The sequence below is a fragment of the Macrotis lagotis genome, chromosome 4, assembly GCF_037893015.1.
Source record: "Macrotis lagotis isolate mMagLag1 chromosome 4, bilby.v1.9.chrom.fasta, whole genome shotgun sequence".
In the NCBI taxonomy this organism is placed as follows: domain Eukaryota; kingdom Metazoa; phylum Chordata; class Mammalia; order Peramelemorphia; family Peramelidae; genus Macrotis; species Macrotis lagotis.
The window spans coordinates 277,104,535-277,125,363 of record NC_133661.1 but is presented as its reverse complement, the minus strand read 5'-3'; the positions used below and the strand labels follow the sequence as shown (position 1 = coordinate 277,125,363).

At 37.5% G+C, this 20,829-nt stretch overlaps 1 protein-coding gene and 1 long non-coding RNA gene across 3 annotated transcripts in view; both read left to right on the top strand.

Annotated features, from left to right (window-relative positions):
* LOC141522575 (uncharacterized) overlaps nucleotides 1–20,829 on the top strand; it is a 369,684-nt gene that overhangs the window by 112,247 nt on the left and 236,608 nt on the right. The window lies entirely within an intron of this gene.
* FUT8 (fucosyltransferase 8) overlaps nucleotides 1–20,829 on the top strand; it is a 268,893-nt gene that overhangs the window by 26,201 nt on the left and 221,863 nt on the right. For both annotated transcript variants that reach the window (XM_074236102.1, XM_074236101.1), the window contains exon 2: nucleotides 10,523–10,952. In XM_074236102.1, the coding sequence (XP_074092203.1) occupies nucleotides 10,750–10,952 (203 nt within the window). In that variant the 5' untranslated portion in view covers nucleotides 10,523–10,749. The remainder of the gene's footprint in view (nucleotides 1–10,522; nucleotides 10,953–20,829) is intronic.

Below are 20,829 nucleotides of genomic sequence, written 5' to 3'. Positions count from 1 at the left end.
CTATACCCCACTGAGTATATATGCTGTTTCCTCTCCTAGCCACCTCTGATAAGGGCGAAGATTCCCTTGTTTCCCCTTGCCTTCCCCCCTTCCATATCATTGCAATAGCTCATGATAATAAAGAAAAATCTTATTATATGAAATATCTTGGCCTATTCCCCCTCTCCTTTTTCTTTCTCCTATTACATTTCCCTTTTTTTCTATTGACTCCAATTTTACACCATATTTTATCTTCGAATTCAGCTTTCTCCTGTGCTTCAACTATAAAAGCTCCCTCTACCTGCTCTATTAACTGAGAAGGTTCATATGAGTATTATCAGTGTCACTTTTCTATACAGGAATACATGCAGTTCATCATTATTAAGTTCCTCATATTTTCCCCTTCTCCTCCAATCTCTATGCTTCACCTGAGTCCTGTATCTGAAGATCAAACCTTCTGTTCAGCTCTGGCCATTCCAAAAGGAATATTTGAAATTCCCTTGGTTCATTGAAAGTCCATCTTTTTCCCTGGAAGAGGACATTCAGCCTTGCTGGGTAGTTCATTCTTGGCTGCATTCTAAGCTCTTTTGCCTTCCGGTATATTATATTCCAAGCCCTATGAGCTTCCAATGTGGTTGCTGCTAAGTCCTGTGAGATCCTGACTGCAGCTCCACGATATTTGAACTGTGTCCTTCTGGCTGCTTGTAATATTTTCTCTTTGACTTTGGAGTTCTGGAACTTGGCTATGATATTCCTAGTGGTTGGTTTTTTGGGATCTCTTTCTCGGGGGGATTGGTGGATTCTCTCCATTTCTATTTTGCCCTCTGCTTCTAGGATATCATGGCAATTTTCCTGTAGTAATTCTTTGAAAATGATGTCAAGGTTCTTTTCCTGATCATGACTTTCAGGTATTCCAATAATTTTTAAATTATCTTTCCTAAGTCTGTTTTCCATATCAGTTGTTTTTTCAGTGAGATATATCGCATTTTCTTCTAATTTTTCATTTTTTTGGTTTTGAAGTATTGATTCCTGATTTCTGGCAAATTCATCAATCTCCCTGAATTCTATTCTTTGTCTGAAGGATTTGTTCTCCTCAGGGAGTTTTCTTATCTCTTTTTTCCATCTGGCCCATTCTGATTTTTAAAGCATTCTTCTCCTCCATAACTTTTTTGAACTGTTTTATCCATTTGACCTAAACTGGTTTTTAGCATGCTATTTTCTTCAGCATTTTTTTGGATTTCCTTGACTAGGCTGCTGACTTCATTTTCATGTTTTTCCTGCATCTCTCTCATTCTCATTTCTTTTCCCAGTTTTTCTTCTAACCCCCTTATTTGATTTTCAAAGTCTTTTTTAATCTCTGTCATAGCCTGAGCCCAATTTCTGTTTTTCTTGGAGTCTTTAGATGTAGGAGCTTGTGCTTCCTCATCTTCAGACTGAGTGTTTTGATCCTTCTTGGGCTCATTTGCAAAATATTTCTCAATTGTGTTCCTCTTTTTTCTCTGCTTGCTCATTTTTCCTAGCCTGCGCCTGTTTTGGGGGTGCTTCCTGATCTTTTGGGACACTCCCACAAGGGTTTCAGTGTGTGAGGCTCTGTCCTCCCTCCTGGTCTGTGAATGACCATAAGTGCTCCCCTCTGCCACGGGGCTGAGGTGGGGGGGCCTGCTGTTCTATGGGGGGGCCTAGACTGCGATCAGGATCTGAATGTGGTCAGAGCCCCAGAGTCCTGTTCCAGGGGCAGAGGACTGAGCTCTGCAGTCTCTCTCTCTTCACTCCCCTCCCTCAGTTCAAAGGACTCATGTCCTGGGGCCTCCTGCTTACCAGCTCTGCCTGCTTCTGTTTCCTGGATCTGGAATGTAGTTGGCCAGGCAGCTTGCTGTGTGCCCTTGAGGGCTGGGCTCCACGTGCTCGTTCTGGCAGAGGTCCCCCAGTGGTCCCCCACTTTGTGCCCCATGCTCCCCGGGGTGCAGCTCAGGAGGCTCCCCCGCTGCTGTGAGCTGGGCTCCCAGTGCCCTGGGGCTGCCTCGGGGAGGCTGAAGTTCTTTTGCTCTGGTGGGCCACCCCTCTGGTGGGCCGCCCCTTCGACCCTGACCCCGGGCAGCAGAGCCTTTCTGCTCTTTTCCAGGTTACCTTGAGTAGGAGCACTGCCTCATTGGGTCCCTCTGTGGGTTCTCTCTCTTGAAAATTTAGTTAAAGTCCTTAGTTTCAAAGATTTATGAGAGAGCTCCTAGGACACCCTCCACTCTTGTTGCCATCTTGGCTCCGCCCCCCTCCTGGTTTCTAATAGCACAGTAGTGTTCCATGACATACATATACCACAGTTTGCTAAGCCATTCCCCAATTGAAGGACATTCACTTAATTTCCAATTCTTTGTTACCACAAAGAGGGCTGCTATGAATATTTTTGTACAAGTGATGTTTTTATCCTTTTTCATGATCTCCTCAGGCTATAGACCCAGTATTGGTATTGCTGGATCAAAGGGTATGCACATTTTTGTTACCCTTTGGGCATAATTCCAAATTGTTCTCCAAAAAGGTTGAATGAGTTCACAGCTCCACCAACAATGTATTAGTGTCCCAGATTGCCCACATCCATTCCAACATTGATCATTGTCTTTACTGATCATAGTGACCAGTTAGAGAGGTGTGAGGTGGTACCTCAGGGATGCTTTGATTTGTGAGCAATTCATTCTTCATTGGTCCCTTCAACAACCATAATGCCTTGCCATGCACATTGTCTTGAAACTTTTTTTTTATTAGGTTTTGCAAGGCAAATGGGGTTAAGTGGCTTGCCCAAGGCCACACAGCTAGGTAATTATTAAATGTCTGAGGATGGTTTTTAACTCAGGTGCTCCTGACTCCAGGGCCGGTGCTCTATCCACTGTGCCACCTAGCCACCCCATCTTGAAACTTTTTAGAAACCTTAAGGTTACATCAGAAATTCTTTGGGTAAGGAAAAATCCAAGTAAGGAATCCTTTCCTGACTTTTCTTCTATGTAAACAAAACTCTTTTTAATGCAGTGTGTGGGTGGTACAAATCTGCAAATTGTAAAATATGTAAATGTGAATTATTAAATATAGAAACACTGTAGCTTATTTGGACATAAAGGTCTTGCAGTGGTATTGTTGTTTTCTTATGGATCAGGACTTTCTTTTGTTAAAGCAATTTTCTCATGTACTATCACTTTTTTGAAGTATATTTTTGCGTGTTTTCTCTCCTATTGGGTTTTGAACTCCCTGAGGGCAAAGTTCTTGTATTTTGTCACTTTATGTATTTCCAGAACTTAGTATAGTACCTGGCAAATAGTGGATGCTTAATAAATGTTAATTTACTGCCTGGATTATATAAATCAGGAAATTGAGTCACATGCAAAGCAAAATCATTTGTTTCATATTTGGGAGGTAACTCAATGGTGGAAAGCGGTAATATTCCAACTTCACTACTGTAGGTGTAATAAGGGTCATTGGAGATGACATGTTTCTCAGTTCCATGTTTCTTTATTTGGTTTGGTCTTGCCATTTCATTTTATCCTTACGTTAAAAGAGAATTGAAATCTAGACAGGAAATATTTTTCCTTGAAGACTATTAGAATTAGAAAATATTTCCAATGAATAGAATTAACAAATATTTTGCGTCTATAATTTCTAACTCAGGTGACAGATCAGGAAATAACTGTTTTTTTATATACAATGTAATAATTTAACCAGGTCTCAGTATTTTTGCTGAGTTTTTGTGTTTCCCTTCTGAAATCCACTGGTGTCAGTTTAAACTAAATTCTGTAGGCCTAATTTTATGGCTCTGTAAAATCCCAGTCTTTGTCTGAGTGTCTTCTTGTATGTTTTGCCTCTAGCTTTGCAGATTTATAGCTACTGTGTATCATTGTAATTCTAAGTAAAATGTTATTGCACGCACTTTTACTGCTCTTTACTTAAATAGTCCTTTAAGCTTTCCTTTGTTTTTGGAGGAAATTATGACTCTCACTCAAAATTGATTTGTAGGCTTGCTGTCTTCAAAAGAGAAAAGACTGGGTTCTCTGAAGGACTCATTGGTATAACAGAGTATTTGTAACAGTGGTTTTAAGGTACACGATGAGAGGAATTTCAGAATGTCCCATCTGTTCTTCTAAAAAACACAGATATTAATGATTTGAATATAAATTGATCCTGTTATTGTTGACTTGTTGAATCACATTCATTTATTAGAATATATTTCAGAGTTCATTTTTTTCCCTTTGATATTAGGAAAACTTAAAAGTTCTTATTAGGTCAACTGAGGGTTCAAAAAGAGATGAAAAAGGAGAGCTCACTTAGGGTAGAGATAAGAAAACTAAAGAAGAATATTAGGTGAAATACAGATTGAATAAATGAAGTAAAGTTAGAAAATACAATTGGGCATAATTAAACATTATTTAATAGAACCATAGAAAAAAGATAATAATCTTTCACTGAAATGATTGGTTGCTTATTTGGACCCATTTCAACCTCTTAAATGCGTATAAACCTACTCAAGATTTATTGTACTTTACAGTTACAGTACATGGGCATAGTGACTATTGTAACTGGAAATAAATTTTGTATTTTGCACTGTCAAAAATCCAGTAATATTACTGATCATTGTAACACACTTTGCACTGACTTTCAGTGTGACCTTGGCCATGTTTTCACTGGTAGGGCCAAAGCTATCAAACACCTCGACTATCCTGACCAGAAACAAACTGTCCAATACAAGATCCCTGACCACTCCCAATGCAGGTCTTGGACAACTCTTAAAACATTGACTTTTCCCATGGACCCTGAGTGGGTATGGAGACTTGGTGGTGGTGGGGGGTGTTAAGCTCCCTTTCCTTCTGACCTCCTATACCCAAAATAATCACCAGCTGACCTGCCTGTTTAATTTGCAATACCTAAAACCTATGTGGCTTTTAGAATCTTTTAACTTTCTCTGGCACTTTCCTGCAGTTGTAAGGACTTCTTAATAAGCTTTTTTTTTCTTTTTATACCTGCATTCCTGGGTTGATTTGTGATTCATCATAGGAAAAAAAAGAACTCTCCTGCAATAGTACTGGAGAAAAAGTACAGTTAAATAGCATAATGGCTAAAATGTCTTTTTTTTATTTTCTTTTTTTTGCAAGGTATTGGGGTTAAGTGGCTTGCCCAAGGCCACACAGCTAGGTAATTATTAAGTGTCTGAGACCAGATTTGAACTTAGGTACTCCTGACTCCATGGCCAGTGCTCTATCCACTGTTCCACCTAGCTGCCCCATGGCTAAAATGTCTTTAAAAATTCAAGGAGACCTGAATTCAAGTTCTGACTCAGATACTTGTAACCCCTCAGCAAGTTTCTTAATTTTTCTGAAGTTCACTTTCCTCATCTGTAAAATGGGAATAATAACAGCACTTACTTCACCTGTTATAGGGCTATAAGTGCTAGCTATTGTTGTTATTGTTACTTGGCTAAGCAAAGAGAGAGAGGTTGCAGCTGGGATAATAGGAAATAATCACTCCTTTTAAAATATAATTTAGTTTTTGAGTTCCAAAGTAGAGAGAAATCCTTTTTTAACATAGGGTTCCTCCCTCCCTCCCTCCCTCCCTCCCTCCCTTCCTTCCTATTTTAAAAAAAGTTATAATTTTTTTTCTAATCACATGCAAAGGTACTTTTCAGCATTCATCTATTTGCAAGTTTATGTTTTCTCTCACCTTCCTCTCCCTACTCCCTATGCATGTTAGTGAACAATTTGGTAAAAACTGCACATGTACAATTGAGTTTAACATATTTCCATATTAGTCATGTTGTGAAAGAGGAATAAGAACCAAGGGGGAAAACCTTGAGAGTGAAAGAAAAACATAAGTTAAAAAAAAGTGAACATAGCATGCATTGCTCTGTATTCACACTCCATACAGGAGCTGGATGGTATTTTCCAGCATAAATCTTTTAGAATTGTGTCCTTGATCACTGAATTGCTGAGAGCAGCTACATCCATCATAATTAATCTGTCTCATAATGTTGTTATTAATGTGTACACTGTTCTTTTAGTTCTGCTCACTTCATTCAACATCAGTTCATGCATGTCTTTTTTCTAAAGTCTGCTCATGATTTCTTACATAGAAATACATTTCTTACAAGTACAATAGTACTTGATAACATTCATATACTATAACTTAATTCAGGCATTCCTACTTGATGGATTATCTCCTCAATTTCCAGTTCTCTGCCTCTCCAAAAAGAGCTGCTATAAATATTATCCTTTCTTTCTTCCTTTTCTTTCTTTTTAATTTATTTTTTTCACTCTGTTGTTTATTATACCCTCTGTTTTGTTTACTAAAAGACAAAAATCTTTGATTTCTTATTCTTTTAGTCATTTTTTAGAAAAAGCCCTGGTTTGATAGATGGCTTCTTCCCTGTAACTGTGAAATATTCCATATAATTTAAAAAATTACCTTTTCTTGCTCCTGTCCTTAAAGGGAAACCTTTTTGTGATATTAAAGGAAATTCTAAAGCAAATGAAAAGTAAAATTGGAAATTTAGTTTCAAAAGGCCTAGGGGAAAAGGTACATATTTTTTTTTAAATGAAGAAAACTCGAGGTAGCATTTGCCAGCTTCTTAATGTCTATTAAGATCCCTGCCTTACCAGCTTTATTTTGGTAGATTTTTTTTCAGAAAGTAGCAACCTTCCTATATCAACTGTGAGGTAAATGCTGTAAATAGGTACTAAACTAGGAGAAAGGGTAAAAGAATGATAAGGCATGGGATTGAAGAGTTGCAATCATTTACTTTTTTATGTTTATATTTTATTTTTATTTCATTTTTTCATTTTCATTTTGTACACATTTTTTTTACACTAATAAAATATTCTTGTTTAAGAGTAAACAAAATACCTCTCTCCCCCCATGAATATAGACTTGCTTGGGCCATAAAGTAAAGGGGAGAGAAAAAAAATTAATAGTAATAATTGTAGGTATGGCCAGGTGGCGCAATGGACGAAGCACCAGCCCTGGAGCCACGAGCACCCGAGCCCACATCCAGCCCCGTAGACCCAACAATCACCCAGCCGTGTGACATGCAAGCCACCGAATCCCCACTGCCCTGCAAAAACCAAAAAGAAGAAAAAAAAAGACATAAAATAAAATAGTAATAATAGTAGGGGTGGCTGGGTGGCAGACAGAGCATTGGCCCTTGAGCCAGGAGCACCCGGGTCCAAATCCGGCCTCAGACACCCAAATATCACCCTGCTATGTGGCCCCAGCCAGGCCACCCAGCCCCATTTGCCCTGCACTCTCTCCCAAATAATAATAATAAAAAATGTGCTTCAGTCTTTCTTCCAACACCAACAACTCTGTCACGGGTGGATCACATTATGATTAGTCCATCGCAAAAGTTACTTCCATATTTTTCCAACGTTGCCATTGCTGATTGCTACTCCCTCCTTTCTTATTTCTCCACTACCATGTACTATATTTTCTCTCTCCTTTCACTCTGACTCTGCTGTAGGGTCGCTGAGTGGTGCAGCATACAGATCCCTGGTCCTCGGGCCAAGAGGCCCTGAGCCCCCATACTACCCCTTAGGCCCAGAATCCACCTGGCCCTATGGTCCTGGGCAGGCCTTCCAATCCCAGCCCCTTGCAAGAAGTAAAAAAGAAAATGTGTTATATCTGACCACTCTCCCCCCATGGTCCATCCTCTCCTCCTTTATTCACATCCCCACCCCTTCCCCCTGCTCCCCCCTCCTTCTTACTCCAGATGCCTATACTCCATTGAGTATATATGCTGTCTCCTAGCCACCTCTGATGAGAGCAAAGGTTCCCTCATTCCCCCTTGCCTCCCCCCTTCCATATCATTGCAATAGCTCATTGTAATAAAAAAAATCTTCTTATATGAAATATTTGGCTTATTCCCCCTCCCCTTTTTCTTTCTCCCATTCCATTTCCCTTTTTTTTCTATTGACTCCATTTTTACACCATATTTTATGTTCAAATTCAGCTTTCTCCTGTGCTTCAACTATGAAAGTTCCCTCTACCTGCTCTATTAACTGAGAAGGTTCATATAAATATTATCAGTGTCATTTTTCTATACAGGAATGCATATAGTTCATCAAGTCCCTGATATTTTCCCCTTCTCCTCCACTCTCCATGCTTCACCTGAGTCCTCTATCTGAAGATCAAACCTTCTGTTCAGCTCTGGCCATTCCAAAAGGAATATTTGAAATTCCCTTGGTTCATTGAAAGTCCATCTTTTTCCCTGGAAGAGGACATTCAGCCTTGCTGGGTAGTTCATTCTTGGCTGCATTCTAAGCTCTTTTGCCTTCCGGTATATTATATCCCAAGCCCTACGAGCTTCCAATGTAGTTGCTGCTAAGTCCTGTGTGATCCTGACTGCAGCTCCACGATATTTGAACTGTGTCCTTCTGGCTGCTTGTACTATTTTCTCTTTGACTTGGGAGTTCTGGAACTTGGCTATAATATTCCTAGGGGTTGGTTTTTTGGGATCTCTTTCTCGGGGGGTTTGGTGGATTCTCTCCATTTCTATTTTGCCCTCTGCTTCTAGGATATCATGGCAATTTTCCTGTAGTAATTCTTTGAAAATGATGTCAAGGTTCTTTTCCTGATCATGACTTTCAGGTATTCCAATAATTTTTAAATTATCTTTCCTAAGTCTGTTTTCCATATCAGTTGTTTTTTCAATGAGATATTTCACATTTTCTTCTAATTTTTCATTTTTTTGGTTTTGAAGTATTGATTCCTGATTTCTGGCAAATTCATCAATCTCCCTGAATTCTATTCTTTGTCTGAAGAATTTGTTCTCAGAGAGTTTTCTTATCTCTTTTTCCATCTGGCCAATTTTGCTTTTTAAGGCATTCTTCTCCTCAATAACTTTTTGAACTGTTTATCCATTTGACCTAAGCTGTTTTTTAGCATGCTATTTTCTTCAGTATTTTTTTGGATTTCCTTGACTAAGCTGCTGACTTCATTTTCATGTTTTTCCTGCATCTCTCTCCTTTCTTTTCCCAGTTTTTCTTTCAACTCCCTCATTTGATTTTCAAAGTCTTTTTTTGAGCTCTGTCATAGCCTGAACCCAATTTCTTTTTTTCTTGGAGTCTTTAGATGCCAGAGCTTGTGCTTCCTCATCTTCAGATTATTTTGATCCTTCTTGGGCTCATATGCAAAATATTCCTCAATGGTGTTCCTCTTCTTTCTCTGCTTGCACATTTTCCCAGGGTGGGCCTGGTTTTGGGGTGCTTCCTGAGCTTTGGGGACACTCCCACAAGGGTCTTAGTGTGTGAGGCTCTGTCCTCCCTCTTGGTCTATGAATGACCATAAGTGCCCCCCTCTGCCATGGGGCTGAGGTTGGGGGGGCCCTGCTCTTCTATGAGGGGGCCTAGACTGCAATTAGGATCTGAATGTGGTCAGAGCCCCAGAGTCCTGTTCCAGAGGCAGAAGACAGAGCTCTGCAGTCTCTCTCTTTCACTCCCCTCCCTCAGCTCAATGGGCTCATGCCCTGGGGGCTCCTGCTTACTGGCTCTGCCTGCTTCTGTTTCTGAATCCGGGCTGCAGAAAGACCAGGCTGCTGGCTGTGTGCCCTGAGTGTTGGGCTCCACCTGCTCGCTCTTGCAGAGGTCCCCCGCTGTTGCCCCATTTTGTGCCCAGTGCTCCCCAGGGTGCAGCTCAGGAGATTCCCCCGCTGCTGTGAACTGGGGCTCCCAGTGCCCTGGGGCTGCCTCCAGGAGGCTGAAGTTCTTTCGCTCTGGCGGGCTGCCCCTCTGACCCCGGGGAGCAAAGCCTTTCTGCTCTTTTCCAGGTTACCTTGAGTAGGAGAACTGCCTTGCTGGGTCCCTTTGTGGGTTCTGTCTCTTGAAAGTTTAGTTAGAGTCCTTAGTTTTAAGTTTTATCAGAGAGTGCTTAAGACTGGATCCCTTCTTGTGGCAATCTTGGCTCCGCCCCCAGTCATTTACTTTTGATAATGCTTTTATTTCTTTTGAAGAAAATGAGGAAATAATAGTACAAAACTTGTAGAAGAGGGCATTTCCTGATAATTGCCTTATCCAAGATAAAAATCTTGACATTTTCATGTGTGAAGTGGTAGATGGTGATAATAGTATGAAGGAACTTTTAGACTTGGAAGAACTTAATTGTGTTGTTATCTTGGACAGACCTAGCTAATATGTATGGAGATCTGATTTCCTATGGATACCAAAAAGCTTTTTTTGTTTTTGCTTGATGTGAATAATAATATTATCCATTAATTTTTCTGATTATTCAACCACTATTGCCTTTCTGTTAAGACAGATTTCCTTAATATGGACTATAAATAGATTTCAGATGTTCCATGAACTTTGTTTTAAAATATTTTGATAACTAAATTTCAGTATAATGGATTCCCCTTAATTCATTTAAAAAATTTTTCTGAGAAGGGGTCCTTGGGCCCTTAATGAAACTGCCAAAGGACTGTGAGACACATAAACATCCAAGAATCCCTGATTTAATATCAGCATATTGTGTCATCCATAAATCTGTATCATTTCATCAAGTTCATTTCTTATTCTTTCCACAGAATGTAAAATCCAAGGACTTGAAAAGAAAGCTTCTTACTCAACACCAGAAGGACTTCTGAAAGAAATTGCCTCAGGACTCCCATCAGATACTAATTTGGTGGAAGCATCATGTGCTGAAATTTAACAAAAGGGCAACCAGTCCACCTTTGTGCTATTGTCCTAGTCACCATGTTGTTTGCAGCTCTTTGAGCTCTAGACACAAAGGGAGAGAGTTGAGAACTTGAAAATGAGGCCATGGACTGGTTCCTGGCGTTGGATTATGCTCATTCTCTTTGCTTGGGGGACCTTGTTATTTTACATAGGTGGACACTTGGTACGGGACAATGATCATCCTGATCACTCTAGCAGAGAACTCTCCAAGATACTTGCAAAGCTTGAACGCTTAAAACAACAGAATGAAGACTTGAGACGAATGGCGGAGTCTCTCAGGTAGGTAGTTAGGAAAAATGAAAAAATGTTTTGGAATTTTCTGGTATAATTATATTTCAGATGATTCTTGAAAAATATTTTTTTTCCCTTGGCAAAAATTAAATTGTTACTAGATCACATTTGGTAATGATGATTTGTGTGTATGTTTCATATGTAAAACAGGTATGGTAAAATTTTCTTTGATCATTTTTTAAAAATGCATGAGAGTTCATCATAAGTATCCATAATTGAAGCATACTTTAGTTTATGGCATATTCATTTGAATGGGTCGCTCACAAAGCTGATGTCTAAGATCATGATGTCTTGTATGAACATTAGTTAGAAAATAAATGACTCAGATTTGAATAGGAATAGGACCTGGTGGTCTGGATTATGTCTAGACTATTTCAGTATTTTAATTTCCCCAAGCTGCTTTCTGAAATAAATATTTCCTTCTTATTAGTGATATTTCACCTGACACATATCTCTGAGATAATAAGAAAGTTTGGAATACCCCCCCTCCCATCCCCTAATGAAAAGTTTTTTTTAACTTTCTAGTGACATATTCAACCCTCTACTACTTAAATATGTTACATTCAGGTGCTAATCTTTACTGGCAAATGGAAGTTCCTTATTGGTGGTACTCTATACGCATGACATCACAGGTCTGGTCAATGTTGTCAAAAAAATTAGCACATTTCTTCCACCCATGCAATAGTCTATGAATGATGGCATACCATAATCTTTGAACATGTTAAATTGAAGGGTATCTTAAAGACTATAGTAATTTTTACAAAACTCTTAGCTGTCTAGAATTGAATATTTTTGTGTCAGAGTCAATCAACATTTATTAAACATTTACCATGTACCTGACACTATACTAAGTACTGGAAATACACAGAAGGGTAAAAGACAATCTCTACCCTCAAGGAACTCACAGTCTAATGATGGAAAATAACACATAAAAAGAAGCTAAAATCTTGGAGGATAGGAAGAATGAGTAAGAGCATGATGAAGTCCTGTAGACAGGTTGGGAAATGATGAAGTCATTGTCAAGGAATCCTCTTTAAATGGAGGATGTGGGAAAAGCCCTATTGATGTCTTTTGACCCCCTTCTACAGTTTGAGGAAGGTTAAATATTACTGAGGAGGTATGAATTTTAGAGGTGATATGTCTTTTTTTTTCTTTTGCAGATTTTTGCAAGGCAAATTGGGTTAAGTGGCTTGCACAAGGCCACACAGCTAGGGAATTATTAAGTGTCTGAGACCATATTTGAACCCAGGTACTCCTGATTTCAGGGCTGGTGCTTTATCCACTGCGCCACCTAGCCACCCCATGATATGTCCTTTTGCAGGATACCGAGTTTCTAGAGATTATGAAGTCTAGGAGAGCATCTTGGAGGGAAATGAAGTATAACTATTATATCATCTATTTTTTTTCCTGGAAAAATTGTTTACAATAAGTTAACAAAAGTGATACTAAAGGGAAAGATTCACTTCATTGGATAGTGAAGTGGAAGGATCCTGCATATGTGTCAAGTGAAATAACATTAATAAGAAGGTAGATTTCTGTTTCAGAAATTTAAATAACTTAGGCTTGAATATTGACTCTGCTACTTAGTGCCTATGTGATCTTAAGCTAGCAAATTAGCCTTTCTGTGTTGCTTTATTTCTTATCTGAAAAAAAATGAGGGGGTTGGACTAGATGTTTTAAGGATTCTTTCCAGCATCTATGATCCTATGAATGAAATGTAGTTATTATTTATTATTCTTAAAAGAGGTCAAATTTGAATCAGTTTGAGTTAAATCTCATTGGGAAATAAGCTGTCTAGATGAGAATTTTTCCAGAGGACATTAGTTGCTTAAAAAAGTAAGCAAAGATAAACCATGTCTGTGACATCAAAACGATTGCTCATATTGCATAAGATTGCTTATGCAATTACTAAATGTAAAAAGCCTCATTAGATTGGAGAAATTGCTAGCTACAATTATTGATATGGTTGAAATGATGCTTAGCAAATTATATGCTAAAGCACTTGGAATGGTTCCACTTGGGGAATGGGCCAGGGAGAGAGAAGAGAAATACTTATTTGTCTGAAGACCTTTGCAATAAGTTGAGAAGCTAAAATCTTATTTTGCATTACATTTGAAAAAATCAACAGATGTAGTTAAAGATGTTCATTTGATTGCATATATATATGTATATATATATATATATATGTATACACTTTGCCGTTAAGACTGATGTTAAGGAAGAATTATTACTTTGCTAATGTATTGGTGGCAGTTCCATATCAAAAGAGATTTTCATTATAATTGACAGTTTTTTAAAAATGAAAATGATATAATATGAGACTGATGGAGCATAATCATTATAAGGACAAAAATACAGTTACACATAATAACTTCCATAGAAAAATATTAGTGAGGAGTTAATATTTTTCAAGTTATTATAACATTAATTAACTTTATTTTAAAAATCCCATTGTAAAGAAGGAATTTTGTAAAACTATACGATGATATGGGGTTAAAGCATAAAAGGGCTTTCTTATGCCAAAGTATTTGAAGTGTTCTTGAACTAGAAGACAAAATGACCACTTTTTATTATAGATTATAATAAATATGTGGCAAATTCATTTTATAACAAGAATTTTATCCTGAATTCTAGGTATTTAGTAGATTTGTGTGAAAAACATACAAAGTTCTCAAATTTGTTTTCTGATCTTGAAAGACCTAAATATTTCTAAATGTGAATATATAAGGAACACATTTGTCATAGATGCAAGACAGTTTGTCTTATCACATATTTACATGAATGTATCTTACTTTTATAAGTGGAAATAAGCCCTTGAATCTGAAAATATTATGTTTTGTGGATGAAGAATTTTCTTGTTTCTCAAAAAGAAGCAGTACCAATTTTTTTTACCATTTATGATGCCTTATCTGTGTGAAATAGGGTTTTCTGTTTTAGCTTTTACAAAGATAAAGTAACATTCTCTAAAATACTGATTTATTAATGAAATAAATTAATAATACTCTCTAAAGCAATTGGAATGAGAGCTCTCTGAATTTAAGGAGTTGATAAATGTGGAGGACTTGATCAATTTCTTCTCTCTATTTCACTCCTACAATGAATGGCAAATGACTATTGTCATTATGTGGAATTCATTTGTACAAGGAAAGGGGAAAAAGGGAGGAAACCACACTTTAGACATATTTATCCAACTAAAAAGTATTACTAAATGATATTCTTTACAGCTATCTTGAGAAAGAAATAGAATGTGCTGGACCTCCAAATCAGAATGATGTGGTAGATGATTATAAGGCTTCTTGGCTTTCTCTTTATTTTACAGGGAAAATGTCATCAGTGAAATGTATTAGAGAAACTTCATTTGGGGAGAGGGCAGGGTGTTCCAGGACTGATTATTATTGAAGAGCCAGGTATTCTCTGTTACCTCTCTTTCTAGGTCCATCCTTTAGGATCTTTGAATATATTAGCTGGTTTGTTGGGAATGCAAGTATGGTGTTAGAAAATTTTCACATTTATTCATGGTTACTTAACAAGGGAATGTGAAGATTTTTGTCTAAAAGGTCAGGTGCAATGGGGCTGTTTGAACCATATTGAGCCTTAATTGTGAATATTGGGGAAAAAATAGAGGATATTTTGACTGGTAAAATACAGAATGGTTTACACAAGATACTAACCAGTTGATATGGCTTTTCCCAGGAAGTTTAAGGAGTATCAGAAGGATGGCTTTAATACTTTTCTCAAGTGAAAATGAAGGGCCTTATAGGAGTTCACATAATTCCTGCTACTTCCCCTTGGGATTCTACTGATTATTTATCCTATTTTAACTATTTCCTTTCTTTTGCTTTCATACATAAAGTCAGACAAACTAGCTCTTTATGCCAACCTATTCTTTTCTTCCCCATTACATTTCCCCCCTTCTCTAATCTTCAGTGTCTTCCTATATTACTGGTTTCATCCCTACTACCTTTGAACATGACCAAGTCTTTCCCCATCTTATGACTTTTAGGACTGCATAGGGTCAGCTGTTTGATGTACATGATGGATATGAGAAGAGAAACATCTGAAACTATGGGTCTTATGCCGGTCTTACCGGTCTTATGAGTATCTCCTTGTGAAAGCAGCAAAAGGATTAAATCTCAAAGTGTAGTGCTTATAACTGTAGCATTCAGAGTTATCCAAACTCTTCCCCTACACTATTCTTGTCTGTGCCCACCATGTCCCCTTCTCCCTTCTTTCTTCTCTCTGCCCCAGTATAAAAATCTGAAGGGAAACAAGTAGTTTTTGCTGAGGTTAGCACCCTAAAGAACATGTTGGTGAGTGGGTCTTCAGTTATTATTATTTATTGGGTTTCTTCAAATCTTTTTCTCGTCATTAGTGAATTTCATAATTTTTGGAACTTTTGCTCTCATCACACAAAAATATTCCATTTGCTTGATCCACAATATTAATATTCTTCTATATGATTCCTCCACCTTGTATTGCTCCATTCTCTCTATGCTTCTTTTTTTATCTATCTATCTATTTATTTATCTATCTATTTATTTATTTATGCAAGGCAAATGGGGTTAAGTGGCTTGCCCAGGACCACACAGCTAGGTAATTATTAAGTGTCTGAGGCCGGATTTGAACTCGGGTACTCCTGACTCCAGGGCCGGTGCTCTATCCACTGTGACTCCTAGCTGCCCCCTCTATGCTTCTTTTAAATCCATTCTTAGCCTTTATCAAAACCACCTGCCTTTTGATCCTTTCTCAGACAATTATCTTTGTTCTGATAAACTATTTTTTTTTTTAGGTTTTTGCAAGGCAAATGGGCTTAAGTGGCTCGCCCAAGGCCACACAGCTAGGTAATTAGTAAGTGTCTGAGGTCGGATTTGAACTCAGATACTTCTGACTCCAGGGCTGGTATTCTATCCACTGCACCACCTAGCCACCCCCCCCCCCCCCCATATCACTTTGTTCCTTTATAATTCAATTCTTTAGCTAACCAATTTAACTCTACACTATTGCCTTTTCCTCTGCCAAATCTAGCACTAGTTGCCTATTTAGTGTTGCAAGAAGTCTTAATTTGCATATCAAGCAGATTCTCCATGTATAAGATGTACCCTTTTTTGAGCAATTTGGGGTCTAAGAACTAGGAACTCTTTTATACAGTGCTTGCAGATTTTTTTACTTGCATTTCCTGCCGTTCAGTCCTTGTTGTCTTTGTGCTTATTGTTTGACATTTGTTACCAGTATATTAGGTTACATTTTGCCAAGTTCTACCCAGAAATGGCTTGGAAAAGATTTTTGTACAGTGCTGAATTCAAATTCAAAGTGATCCAGTTTGCAAAAGTGAATGGAGATCGTGCTACTGAAAGTCAATTTGGTCCTCCTTCGACTGAGAAAACAATCGAGATTGGCTATTCGAAGAAGAAATCCAACTGAAAACCTCCGGCAGAAGAAGGCCACAACAGGCATGTCAGCCAGATGGTTAGAGAGGGAATGGAAGAGCAAAGGGCCAGGGAAATTCCTGTGTCCACAAAGGTGGTTCACAGCAGGAGGTCAGAAGAATTGTGATGAAAAAGAAGTGACTGATTTCTTTTTTATTCCCCCCCCCCCCCCCCCCCCCCCCCCCCAGTTTTTGCTAGGCAATGGGGTTAAGTGGCTTGCCCAGGGCCACACAGCTAGGTAATTATTAACTGTCTGAGGCTGGATTTGAACTCAGGTACTCCTGATTCCAGGGCTGGTGCTCTATCCACTGCACCACCTAGCTGCCCCAGAAGTGACTGATTTCAAAGGAGACAGACACAATGGGTGCTTCAGGTTCATGAAATGGAATGGACTGAGCATATGTCCAGGTACCAGACTTGCCCAACAGATACCTGAAAGCTATGAGCAGAAGAAGGTCAAATTCCTTGAATTTCATGATGAATAAAACTTGAGTTCTGTAACTTTATGTAATACTTTTTTCAAATTTTGGGCTCCAAAATTAAGGTGTGTATTATACATGGAGAAATATGATACATTTTGAATCTATGGTATCCAACTTCAAGTGGACTCTGACTGAAGTTAGATAAGTCATGTTATTCCTCCTTCATTGATAACCTTAATTTTACTCCCCTCTTAAGTTATTCCAAAGCTTCTCTTCTCTAGCTCTGCCCGTGTCCTCTTTCCCTACTCTTACTTGCCAATGACCTCAAAATGTTAAGGACATTCACTATATGTGTATTCCCACTTTTCTTTAAAGATCTTTTTGCATCAACCCCCCACCCCCGCCATTCTTTCCACTCATTTTTGCTAACCCTGTGATCCTTTTTGCTGAGGTTAGCACTTCTTGATGTTTGTCGCACACATAAGCACACATATATTTGTACATAGTTAGATTAAAAAAAATTATTCCCTCTTTTTTCCTCTTAAGATTTTTGTGTATTAAGAGCCTACTATCCTGAGCCTCCTCTCCAGCCCACCCTATGTTCCCATGGAATCTGAAACAGTATTTCAGATATAGAATTTCAAGGGGAGGTAGGGGAAATTGTATGCATCTCTCTGAGGCCCAAAATTCTGACTCTAGAAAGTAAAAAGTATCTTCCTGGCATTCCTCCTTAACTTACAGGGGAAATTTATACCCACATTGACAGGTTAGTATCCTGTGTTAACTTTTTCTTTCTTTTGCTTTCATTCATTAAATCAGCCATAAAATGATCCCTTTATCCCAACTGTTCTTGTCTTCTCCAGTAGATTCTCCCCTCAATCATTCCCTCCCTCTAACCTTCAGTGTCTTCATTTGTACTGGTTACTACCTTCAGATATGACTAAAAATTTCCCTTTTTAAAAAAAAATTGTTAGATCCTCTTATCTCTTTAAGTTCCCTTCCCTTTCTTAACCAAACTCCTAGAAAAAGCAGTTTAAATCCTTAACCTTTTGCAGAGTGTGGCTTCTAACCTCATTCAACTGAGACTGCTTTCTTTAAATCAAATCTCTTAATTACCAAATCACATAATCTTTTTCTTCCTGTCTTCATTCATTTTTAACACACACATTACTACACATACTCTGCTTCAATTGCATTGCTTTCCATCCTCTCCTCCTGAATGTTCTTTCTTTGGGATTTTTGACACTAGTGTCTCCTGGTTCTCCTCATATCTATCTGATCTCTCTTCCCTTTCCTTTGATGGTTCATGATTAATAGCATTCTGCTAAGGATGGGTATTACCCAAGGTCTATATCCTGTGCTCTCTTTTCTCTCTACATTCTAACTCTTGCTGACTTCTTCTCTACCCTTGAATTTAATTATTATTCCCTTATAGACTTTTCCCAGATCTATATAAACAAGTCTTATTTCTCCCCAGTGCTTCAGTCTGATATCATCATCTGCCTATTGCATATTTCAGACTGGATGTTTCTTAGACATCATGAACTTAGCATGCCTAAAACATAACTCATTATAATATTTTTCCTAAACCTCCTCCTTTTTCAAACTTCCATCTTTCTATTTGCAGGCACCAGCATTCTCCCAGTCTCCCAGTTTTATAACTTCCATATTATCTTTGATCCTCACAGTCATTTATTCTACAGATGCAATCATTGACCAAATCTTGGTGGGGCCTAAAGTTATCCAAGGTTTTCATATTTATGGGGACCTTTTGCCTGCAAGAGTCAAGATACAAAGTAGTTATTTTGTGAGGCAAAAGATCTGGGGGCTCTTAAGACATTCTGTAGGAGGCTGTGCTTAACCTGTGCTTTGAAAGAAGCTAAGGATTTTAATAGGTAGCCATGGGGAGAGAGCAATTTAGACCAAGGGCACAATCTGTACAAAGTCACAAAGACAAGAAATGGAATTATTTTTTAATGGGGAACAATAGGTAGATTAGGTCATGGAAAGCTAAGCAGTAGAATTGCAACAGCTTTGCAATGTAGATAGAATATCTAGATTCAGATTTCCCCCCGACTCTTCCTGATCTGGGTGACCATGTATAAATCACTAAACCTCATGTTTCCTTCTCTTTAAAGTATGAGTAATACCAATACCACCTGTAGTATTTCCTACATAGAGAGCTTTTGAGGTCCAAGTGAGATATAAAGGACTTTTTAAATTGTAAATTGTCATTAATAAAGAAAAGCATTTATAGTATTGTTTGTTGTGTTTGTAATCCAAATTGTGATAGTTCAGAGAAGTATGTTTAAGGTGTTGACTATGTAATGTCAGACATGGTGACCCCCATGAGTAGGATCTAGTTAAATATTAAATCCTAGATTTATAGAAACCAGAGAAAAATGAATAACCAAAGCTATGACTTCTAGTTTCAGGTGTAAGAGCATTATCAATAAATAGTCTTTGAGTTATTTTCAGAATGGTAAAAGAGTTGGAGTCTGGGTCACAAAAGCTTTTATGTTTCATAGGATGTTCTTTTTTTCTGCTAAGCAGATTTTTGCCTTCTGTTGATATAAACCTTTGAACAGTTCTTCAGTTTGCTACGAGTCTTCACTCACTTGTGATACCTGACTTTACTGATTTCTAGTAATCTACTTTCTGTTCTGTGGAGGAAATCATGTCTTTAATCCTTTGTCCTGTATGTATTTAAGTATGTTTTTAAATCATATAGGACATGGATGCAGAAAAATTTATAGAAATATTAGAATCCTTAAGAATCCTACCATATGCTATGTTAACTTGTGACACTAACTGCTAATAATGTAAAACACATTCTCCATGTAGCTTCCTTTGTAATGCTATGTGTTTTATGCATTTAACAGTATTTTGTGAAGATAGTCCATAGGTTTCATCAGACTGACAAATGGGACTGTGTCACAAAAAGGTTAAGAATCTTTTGTATAGATGACTGTGCAAATGAACTGTAATGATACATATTAAATTCATACTTTTAGAAAATTATATGCTAACATTTAATATAAATATATAAAAATATTTCATATATATAATGAATAAATATGTAAAGCATATTCCTATCTTATATGTTAAAGCAGTATCCAACCCACTTTCCTCTTGAGGTTATGATATTTTTACAAACCATGGAAATAGAGATTTACTTTAGAAAAGCCTGATATTTATTTAGCATGACGTCATATATATGGGCCTCCTACTTCCTGCTTCCTCAATGAGTGGAGGAAGGGCCAGAAGGAAGGAAAGAATTTAGAAATGCAAATAGAAATAAAATTTTAAAAATTTAGAAGAGATTAAAAGCCACTAAGTTTGAAGGAAGAAGGAGGAGCTTGGCTGCTATTCAAATTGGTTTTGTGACTTTTTCCTGAACCATAATTCTACTAACATTTTTTGTAATTATTTACCACCCTATGTTTTCTGGTAGTTAACCATTAAAGGAACCAAAGTGCAAAGATAATTCAAATAATGGCAGAATTAGATTAGAGTGCTAATTAATCTATATGCAATACAAGTCTGAGATAAATTTACATTTGTTAAAAACAAATCTGGAAGCTTGAAGTTGTTTTTGTTTTTTTGTTTCAGGAAGTTAATTTTAAAAGCAATTAAGCAAACCTTTTCTACACACATTTGCTAATTTTGTTGACATTGTTACAAATTTAGGAAAATAATCTTAAAATTATATTTTTCTGAGGAAAATAAATGTGAAAGATTTGAATTGAATTAAATGGTAGGGCTTTTTTGGGGTTTTTTTTGGCAGGGTGGCTTTTAGATTCTATTTTTTGTAGCTACAGAGTGCTATTTTGCTTTATTAGCTGCATTGTCTTTGCAAAAGATGGTATTCATTTGATTACTGGAGTAATTGTACTTGTCTTTATCAGAACTTTTCTTTGTAGGTTAAAAATGGCATTTAAAAAAATCCTTTTATGTCCATTGAACTCTATGTACACATCTTTTTGATTTTTTTTTTTTTTTTTTTAGGTTTTTGCA